The sequence below is a fragment of the Ctenopharyngodon idella genome, chromosome 1 (assembly GCF_019924925.1).
Source record: "Ctenopharyngodon idella isolate HZGC_01 chromosome 1, HZGC01, whole genome shotgun sequence".
Taxonomy (NCBI): Eukaryota; Metazoa; Chordata; class Actinopteri; order Cypriniformes; family Xenocyprididae; genus Ctenopharyngodon; species Ctenopharyngodon idella.
This window is the reverse complement of record NC_067220.1, coordinates 35,767,722-35,777,895: the sequence shown is the minus strand read 5'-3', so window position 1 is coordinate 35,777,895 and position 10,174 is coordinate 35,767,722. Positions and strand designations below refer to the sequence as shown.

At 36.7% G+C, this 10,174-nt stretch overlaps 1 protein-coding gene across 1 annotated transcript; it reads left to right on the top strand.

Moving 5' to 3' along the window:
• The first annotated feature begins 4,252 nt into the window (after window positions 1-4,252).
• Window positions 4,253-9,206, top strand: rps6 (ribosomal protein S6). The gene is made up of 6 exons (XM_051898679.1): window positions 4,253-4,374; window positions 4,859-4,990; window positions 7,027-7,237; window positions 7,858-8,004; window positions 8,701-8,858; window positions 9,072-9,206. Exons 1-6 carry the CDS (start codon window positions 4,369-4,371, stop codon window positions 9,165-9,167), a joined length of 750 nt encoding a protein of 249 aa, XP_051754639.1. The 5' UTR covers window positions 4,253-4,368; the 3' UTR covers window positions 9,168-9,206.
• Window positions 9,207-10,174: the final 968 nt, after the last annotated feature.

The window sequence follows — 10,174 nt, the reverse complement described above, 5'->3', positions numbered from 1 at the left end:
GCTTTCATGCGCTCAACAACATGTCTGTGATCAGCTGTTCATCACTGCAACCTTACATGCCACGATCTAAATATAATGGCATAGATCAGATGTAATGCATCACTTTTTACGATTGGTTAACCTTGAGAGCTGTAATAGTAAAAACGTGCTAAAAGAGAGAGAGAGTAATACTTGGCTATTTCAAATGGAAAAATGTTAGCCAATCACAGCAGTGGGCGTTTACACTGAAGTCTCACAGCAGACACGCCCCTTAAAACAGAGTGTTCAAATAAGAGGGCTAAAATCAGGGTAGCAAAACTGCCTTTTATTTCTAAATTATGACAATTTATGATGTAAAACGCATTAACATTATAAGTGCACCCAGGAAACATTATAAAACAACGCAGTTCATGACCCCTTTAAAATCAGTAATGTCACATTCAGAATCAGAATGTGTAGCTTGTGTATAAAAAATGTCTGTCAAAACCAACACACGTTGAACAATGTACACCAACCCGGCGAAGTTTTTCAATTAGATTGTTTTTATTCTCTTTAGCATGCAGTGTTAAGTATTTTCCCCTGATTCAATTCTGATTCAATTTCAGCGAGTGGAGAACAAATTTATACTCGAGTGCGTTATGTATTATGCATGTTATCATCTCTGACAGACAGCATGTTAAAGCTGCTCAGGCCGCCATTTTCTCCCTCTTCCTGGAAAGTAATGATGCATTCAAAACATCCAGTAGTGTGGGTTTTCTAGGAAATGTGTGTACTCGCTGGACCTCTGCTACTACATTGTATTGTGCACAATATTATTTGACAGACGTCAAGGTTGTGATATTGAAATGATGTGGTTTTGAAAACAGATGGATCGTAAGGTAATAATTATATATTTTTAGCCACCAAGTATTCAGTGAAGTGTTTGATGCCCATGAGTGTGTCGATGTTTGTTTTTAGTTCTAATATTTCAACTGTTTTTGACAGACATGATAACACAGGTGAGGGGTGAACTATGTTTGGTTTTTGGGTAATTATAAAATGTACTGGAGACGAAGCATTTTGTGTAGTTCATTATTCTTATTTTATGAAATGAAGTTTATTTTGTGGCTTAAATAAATTACGTTACTCAGAGACTGATGTTTGGCTAATCAAAAATGTTAAATTCAGTGTCGCAAATATGTTGACTTTTGAAAATCAAGTTCATACCAGAAAATAAGTGGTTTTGATGCACAAAGTTGTTTTTATTGTCTCTTATAACAAACATATTTTATGTAAAACCATGAAATAGCAAATCCTGTTGTAAATAATAGTGAAAAATAACTCTTGTTCCATTATTACCAAATCATTAAAGTCATCATGAAATCAAAATGGACAATTCTTGTTTTTTATGGAATATTACAGTATTTAATGTAAATGATTGATCTGTGCACACCATTTTTTTTATTCATGTGCCCTTGTAATCTTCAATCAAAAATCTTCCTTTTTTACTTGAGGTGACATCTCTTCTCTTCTCTGATGACGCTTGCATGAGGGCAGGACAAGCTGTCACTTGCATGACATCAGCAATAGCAAACCACAACCATCCAATCAATTTCAGATGGACAAAATAAAGTCCCGTCCTACTTTTTTCTCATTTAAGAAGCTGGATCACTCAGATATACATCACAATAGGGAAGAAAGGACTTTCGTTTCATGCCGACTGTAACATGGGAAAAAATAAAAAACACTTTTATATATATATATATATATATATTGATGACTTGAATACATTTTTAAAGACTTAATTTAAAAAAAAATAATAATAATTATGTGTGTAACATCAAATTTCTGTTACCAGCCCTGATGTGGAGTATTAGTAGAGGAGATCTGACAGTATTAGTTACAGGCCCTGATGACTTAAAGTCTGGGAAGGGTTGATTTTCATCTTTGATAAACAGGGACTTTGTACTTTGAACACACAATGTCAATTCAATTAGAATTTTTTTCAATCTTCTGTATACTTCAGTCTACATAATAATGTGGATAGGTGTGCCTGTCATTGTTCTGTAATTTTAAAATGATCTTTTGATCTCTTTAGCGATGTTGTGACAGACTAGAGAGCTTTCATGAGTCTGTGACCACCTTACTTTTACACTTTAAAGAGGGAGATTTTTGATGCTAAAATAATGAATACTATTTTTAAGTGTGATTAAAACCACATAAGCCACCCTTTTTTGGCTGATTACAAAGAATCAGATTCATTTTATAATTAAATTAATCACTATAATGCACAACTGCCATGCATATTTGTGCTGAAATTAATGCTCACAATAATATTTTTCAAATTATACTTCATAAAAGACCTGAATATGTAAGAGCATCATATTATGGAGCATTTATTTATTTTATTAGATTAGCATTTCATTTTTTTATTTGAAACTATATGTTGCCATTACTTTTATTTATGTCACTGTTTGTGCTTAATGCTTTGGTTATATTTTGCAAAACAAGCATGTCAATAAAGTAGGCTACTTTAAAAGAAAAAAGAAAGAGTAATATAACACAATATGTCTACATTGTAGGTCTTGCGTCTTTGATCTTTACGCACTGTCTGCAAAGGTGTCTATAACATTTGGTTTCACACCTGATAAAGCAAACGCCGCTTGCGCTGACCTTGCATTTGTTCTGCGACCCTCCGTATTGAGAACATGCGTTCCGCTCACTTCATTTTATTTTTTACCTTACAAATGCAGGTATTCGGAATTTTCTTTCAGTCACGTTTGGCTAAAAAGTTTGTCTCACATCGCACAAGTGCATCTCGTGAAATTTCGCTTGCCGATCCAAAAGAGGGCAGCAGGATTGAGCATCTGAGAAGGGTAGTGAGGTTGGGAAATGTAACTCAAGAAAATTCAAACCAACCTTTGAGTATGAGCTTGCAGGACAGTTCTAAGATCTCCAACCCAGCTGTGAACTTAGCTCACAGGTCATCCTCTACAAACGCGAAAGGATTCTGGAATCAGTTCATGTTTCGAGGAAAATCAGACTTCAGATACGTTCTGCCAATTAGGAACATCGAGGTCCGTCAAGAAAAGTGTCGAGCGCTCAGTTTCTCTCAGGTACGGGTTGTTGTGGATTTCCAATATTAGTTTAAGGATTTTGTAATGTGTGGTTTTGTAAATGTCAATTTTTAAGGAATTTGCAAAAACGGTGTTTTCTATTTCACAGAGGATCTTCCATGAAAACTGTGAAACGTTGGAGCTTCAAAACAACGTCTGTTTCGGAAAATGTGACACGTCGCCCTCTAGTGGGGAAGACGGAGGTTCCTTTCATTGCGCTGTCTGCTCACCCGTTATCGTCGCTTTCAAGACTCTGAAACTTCAATGCATTGACAACACAGAAATTATAAAAGTTGTAAAAATAATAGAGGATTGTCAATGCAAAACAAAACCAGGACAGCATTCACATCACAACGGCCCTGTTCTGGTTGATCCAAGCGTTCATCAATAGGCTATCATATATGATGAATATACGATAACAGTTCCGATGTTGGTCATGGTGTTATAGTTGTTATAAGAGATCTGTTTCTAGAAACATACACACAAGTTTTCCTACCCCAGTTATGTGACAACTGACTTTTAACTGATTCTTAAAATATAGGCTAGCCTACTCCTTTTTTCTTTTCTTTTTTTTAAAGATATTTTTACTACTAGTACTAGCCTACATAGTTTACTCTTAAAACCTTTATAGCCTATTATTTTTTTACTGGAGGCAGTTCATACCAGTGGGTGAATACATGGAGAAAACAACTTTCACAACTAGAACAAACACATGTAAATAAAATAAAAACTAATAAAAATAAAACGAACTGTTTGTACTGTGTGAATGGTCTTGTCTCTTTCCATTTTTGTTTCTGTCTGCTGTTTAATAGGCTAGTAAATTGTATTTGATGTAGGCTACACATATAAACATCGATCAGCTCTGCATGTCATAACCATATTTGAACACTAAGAGTTCAGAAAACACAATTTTATTAACTTTTTTTTCTTATGACGGGTTCTGGCAGACGCCTAAAACTTGACTAAATTATTAGAACATGAGTTTACAAGAGGACATGCTTTAGTTTACTTCATGAAAATTAGCATAAATAAATTACCAATTGACTCATAACTGTTACGTTTTAACATCTTCTATCTTTAATGTTTTTTATGTTTAAATATGTTTGTCGTGTAATGTATATATTTCACTAGAAGAGAGTGTATGTACTATATTTTGCTCTCAAATTGTACTTTGCGCCTCCTGTTTCAAACGACACAATGAATTCTCGCGATAACCTGGAAGTCTATGTGAGACTACGAGTCGGATATCCGGTCTCTTTTCCGTGGTGGACTCCAAGCGAGAAAGTCCTCCATAATGAAGGTAGGAGGACTGAAATTGTTATTTTATAAGTTTTGTTATTCACAATGTAGTCGAAATATCGAATGGGTTGTATTTTACAGTCTCAAAACTACCCGATGAACTTTAGTTAATCGAGTTAGGCTCAAACAATACGAGGGATGGACGTTGATTCTGTTAGATTAGGAGGACAGCCGTGGAAGTGCGGCAACATGGCAGCGCCCGGGATAGACATGCAATGAATAAATGACGAAACTTTAAAGTTGTTGCGGGTAATTAGCCAGCATTGTCGCCAAGGTTGTTACATTAAATTCAACGTTAGGACGCTTGTAATGAGTGTCAAACTAACACCCGTTGTTCAGTAGCATTAGCGGTTAGCTAGCAGAGACGTGTCAGATGAAGACCTCAGAATTTTGGCCATTTTGTATAAGAACGTGTAATTATCCCTGCATTGACAGTAATAACTACAGCACACGGCGTAATTCTCTCTCTGTTCTTGTCCAACTAGCTCAATATCTCGTTCCCCGCCACTGGCTGCCAAAAGCTGATAGAAGTTGACGATGAGCGCAAACTGAGGATCTTCTATGAGAAGCGCATGGCCACAGAGGTGGCTGCAGACTCTCTGGGTGATGAGTGGAAGGTAAGGAATCAAAGTCTCATTACATTGTTTGTCTTTGTGTATTTCCAGCATTTGAATGCTTCACGCGTTGACAGTTGACACTGCAGGCCGGTAAAGTCTCGATTACTTGGGACTTGATTAGTCTTTTCAGATTAAAGGGTTAGTTCACCCAAAAATTAAAATTGTCATTTTTGCACCCTTGTCATTCAAAACTCATAAGAATTTTCTTCCTCTTTGGAACACAAATTAAGATATTTTAAATGAGTCTTGCTTGAGCTTCTATTTATCATAATTGGGTGCTTTATGCATGTTCGCTGATCAATGCTTATATATGGAAAAAAAAGCCTAAGTTAAATCTGTTTATCATATAATGCAGTTGTGTCTATTCAAGACTTGTTTTACGCTAACTTTATGGATGTTTTGAATAGTCAGATATTTTGGATAAATATTTTTTAAGTGAGGGACAGGAAGCTCTTAGAGTTAATTAAAAATACTTTGTGTTCTGAAGATGAAGGAAAGTATTATGGGTTTGGAACAACATGACATGAGTAATTGACCAAATTTTCATTTTTGGGTGAACCTAACCCTTTAAGAGTAGATTTGACTGAACTGACTAAAATCTCAACTCATTTTAAAACACTTGGCGTCATACTCTCGCCGACTTCGACAATGGTTACAGAGGGAAAAACTTGGCATTATACAAAATTAATTCAAAATATCAAACATGCTTGATCCTCTGACTTTATGGAATCGTAGTCTGAAGTTAAAAAAATATGGTAGTGATGATAAATTTTTTTTTGTGGCATCTGCAGACCCTTTTGGCTGGTCAGTAGCTGAAAAGGGGGGACAGTGTGGTGCCAACAGCAACAGTGGAGCTGCTAAACGGATAACAATCTGTTCATATTATTGGCTGGTTGTACTGAAAAGCTCTGTCAAACTTTGTACAGTGCATTGTTTAATGAATCTGGAAAGGTTGTCTATACAAATGTGCAGACTCGTTTGCCTGTTTACATGCATTAAAGGGATAGTTCACCCAAAAATGAAAATTGTCATTTACTCACCCTCAATTTGTTCCAAACCTGTATACATGTCTGTCTTCTGCTGAACATAAAGGAAGATATTTTGAAGAATATGGGAAACTAAACAGTTCTGGGGCACCATTGACTTCCATAGTATTTTTTTTTTTTTTCCTACTATGGAAGTCAGTGGTGCCCCAAAGCAGCCTGGTTACAAACTTTCTTAAATATCTTCCTTTATGTTCGGCAACAGAAAGAAACATACAGGTTTGGAACAACTTGAGAGTGAGTAAATGACAGAAATTTCATTTTTGGGTGAACTATCCCTTTAAAAGGTGTCCAAGTTCATTTAAGTGAGATGATGTACATAAATAGTTGTGTCCCTAGCATGCTTTCCACCCAGATCTTTAATATGGTGGTTATTGTGTTGTTTGTACTGTCACAAGTGACTTCTTGCCTTATATTCAATGAGTTACTTCAGTTAGATTAATTCTGCCTGCATCTAGTTTATTATGGAAGCTATGGCTCAGGAGGATTTAAAATATGCAATCATAGTCTGAAAAACTATGAGTCCGTGCACAAACTGTGATTCCCCCCCGTTAATGCTGTACTGCCCAAAATCTGCAGACTGGCTCTAATCTTGGGCAGCTACTATCAACTCGTCCAGACTTCAAATCTGGGAAAAAGTTGTAGTGTATTCCAACCTTAAAATCTGCTCAATATCAAACATGATTAATGTCATCTGATTGCATGGAACCATAGTCTGAAGCTGTGCCCATCATACACTGCAATTTCTGTGGAATTCAAATCTGATTTTTCTTCTGCTGAAAACAAGATATTTTCAAGAGTATGGTTAACCAAACAGTTGATGGACCCCATTGACTTCCATAGTATGGGGGGTTGACTTCAAGTTGACTTTATGGTTGGCTTATCCTGAATGTGTAAGTTGCATTTATGTAAAACTGTGATGTTTAACCTGCTGCACTTGTGACTGCAAAATCATCTTCAAACTGGCATTAACCATGTTTATTTGTGTTATAGGGCTATGTTGTGCGCATCAGCGGAGGCAATGACAAACAGGGCTTCCCCATGAAGCAGGGTGTGCTGACCCATGGACGTGTGCGTCTCCTCCTCAGCAAGGGTCACTCCTGTTACCGCCCTCGCCGTACTGGTGAGCGTAAACGCAAGTCTGTCCGGGGCTGCATCGTCGACGCCAACCTTAGCGTTCTCAACTTGGTCATTGTCAGGAAGGGTGAGTATAGCTAAAAATATAAGTTACAATATAATATGGGATGTTATCCAGTTTTTATGCAGCTGTGGATCCACTTTGTCTTGAGAGCCATTCCATTAATAGTGCAAATGGACTCTACTAGAATAATTAATCTTAATGAAATGTATTGCACTCCAGTAGACCTTTCCTGTTTCACTAAAGAAGGTATGACTTCTTATGAGTGAACATTTAGCCTAGTGTTTTAAATCACAAAAGGCATGTTATTTGTTGCATAAAGAGCCTTGTTTATTTATTTTTTTTAAAAAACAATATATGGTATGCATGATTTAAATTTGTGGCACCAGCAGACCCTTTTTGCCTGTTCAGTAGCTTAAAAGGGGGGACAGTGTGATGCCTACAGCAACAGTGGAGCTGCTAAACGGATAACAACCTGATCGTGTTTCTAGTGGCTGGTTGTACTGAATTGCTCTGCCAAAATTATTGCAATTGCATTGAATACATTAGATGACTATAAAATTGTTGCAAGATGGGTATATTTAGTCAGCTTTATCTCCAAATGCATAGCCTATTTGTGAATGGGAGCTTGGATTTGGTATACATGTTCATAGCATCTAATTGATGGATTTTTCTCTTTTCTTCAGGTGAGAAGGACATTCCTGGGCTGACTGATAGCACTGTCCCTCGCCGTCTGGGACCCAAGAGGGCTAGCAGAATCCGCAAGCTCTTTAACCTGTCCAAAGAGGATGATGTCAGGCAGTATGTGGTCAGGAGACCCCTCACTAAAGAAGGTACGACTACTAATGCTCAGTATTTGTCATGTGTTGAGTGAACATTTCATCATGAATGATCATTTAGCCTATTACCTTGATTATTAGGTCATAATAGGCATGTTATTGATTGTCTAAAGCCATTTATAAAAAAAAAAAAAAAAAAAAAAAAAAAAAATGGTACGACCGATTTAAATGTGCGGCACCAGCAGACCCTTTTTGCCTCTTCAGTAGCTTACAAGGGGGGACAGTGTGGTGCCAACAGCAAAAGTGGAGCTGCTAAACGGATAACAATCTGTTCATATTAGTGGCTGGTTGTACTGAAAAGCTCTGTCAAACTTTGTGCAGTGTATTGTTTAGTGAATCTTGAAAGGTTCTCAATGCAAATGTGCAGACTTGTTTGCCTGTTAACATGCATTAAAAGATGTCCAAATTCATTTAAGTTGTTTTCATTGGGACTTTCAGTCAGTTTTCTTATGAAATTGCCTGCACTTTTTATTTATAAATGGCACAAGCAAGAGGGAAAAGTTCTAAAGAGTGATATGTGTTTGGAAGCACATGCTTTTTAGCGTACTGTCAAAAGTGACTTCTTGCCTTACTTATAAAGAGTCACTTAGTTAGCTTAGGCTGTCTGTATCTAGTTTATTACTGGAACCTATGGCCCAAAAGGATTTAAAATGTCCAGAGACTCATGGGTGATCATGCTCCTTCTGATAGGCAAGAAGCCCAGGACAAAGGCACCTAAGATTCAGCGTCTGGTTACGCCCCGTGTGCTGCAGCACAAGCGCAGACGCATTGCTCTCAAGAAGCAGCGTACACTGAAGAACAAGGAGGAGGCCGCAGAATACACCAAACTGCTGGCCAAGAGGATGAAGGTATGCAACTGTGGTTTAATTTTGAGCAATAAGTTTAATTGATGGTGTTTTCCTGCAATTTAACCTGTGTATGGATTAAGCCACCCATATGTCTGAAAACGAAATGCATGGATTGAATCTTTTACTGAAAAGCTGCAGAAGTGTTAAGCACAAGCGGTGTAATTGAAAGGTATGTTGTGAAAAACTAAATGTTTTTTTTTTTTTTTTTTGTAGGAAGCCAAGGAGAAACGTCAAGAACAGATTGCTAAGAGACGCCGTCTCTCTTCACTGAGAGCCTCCACATCCAAGTCAGAGTCTAGCCAGAAGTGAGACATGTGCCTCACAAATAAAACATTTTGTTGAAAGTTCTATATTTTGTCTTGTCTCTTCATTGCCCCTTAAGGTGGTATGTTTCTAAGTTTAATTTTATGATTGGTCTGTTTATCTTGGCCTTTCTACACTTTATTTAGCAGCACTAATTTGTAAAAAATGCAATTAAGGTTTAGCGATCAGGATGACTTAAGTGAAGTATTTACACATTTTAACCACTGTAATTTTACATTAAGCATAAGTCTCAAACCATGTCTTGTGAAGATTGTGTTAAAGTTTAGATCTATAGATAAAACCTAGAGGACCAAAATAAATGGAAAACCAAAAAGCTGATGTTTTCAAACAAGTAAAAACTTATTAAACGGTCATTCCAATATTGGTGTTTTCATGTATGTAACATATTATGGTGTTTTATACTCATCTCTGATTCATGTTTTAGTTATAATGATCTAGCTATAAATGTTCTTAAAGAATTGATCTTTGAGCCATTATGCTTAACCCCAAATTAGAAACCTTTTTTTTTTTTTTTCTCTCTCAGGGTATCCCATGTTAAATGTTCATTTCACGTAGAGCCTAATATTAGGGCTATAACCATGAAAGTATGATAGCTAGCCCTGCTCTACCCTATATGTCAAAGAACTAAAGTAAATGTAAAAATATCTTGTACCTTTTCTGTTCTTTTCGTTACCATGTCTGACAGAGATAATTTATGCTCAGTGCGGCCAGTGGGGGGCAGCAAATTCATACTAATAAATGTGGGCTCTAGAGACATGGCAAGCCAATTAATCTGGTACACTATCAGTATCTATGGTGCTATTGCCTGCCTTTATTATATACTTTTTTTTTTTTTTTTAAACCACCGAATGCCCTGTAGTTCAGATATCAACTGTTCGTTTCTCACTAGTGTGTATTCCAGTTGTTGGTGCCTATTGCAATTTTACTAGCAAATATTTCAATAGATACTAGTGTTTCAGTTTTGTACTTTTTTTGAAAACAGAAATTGTCTC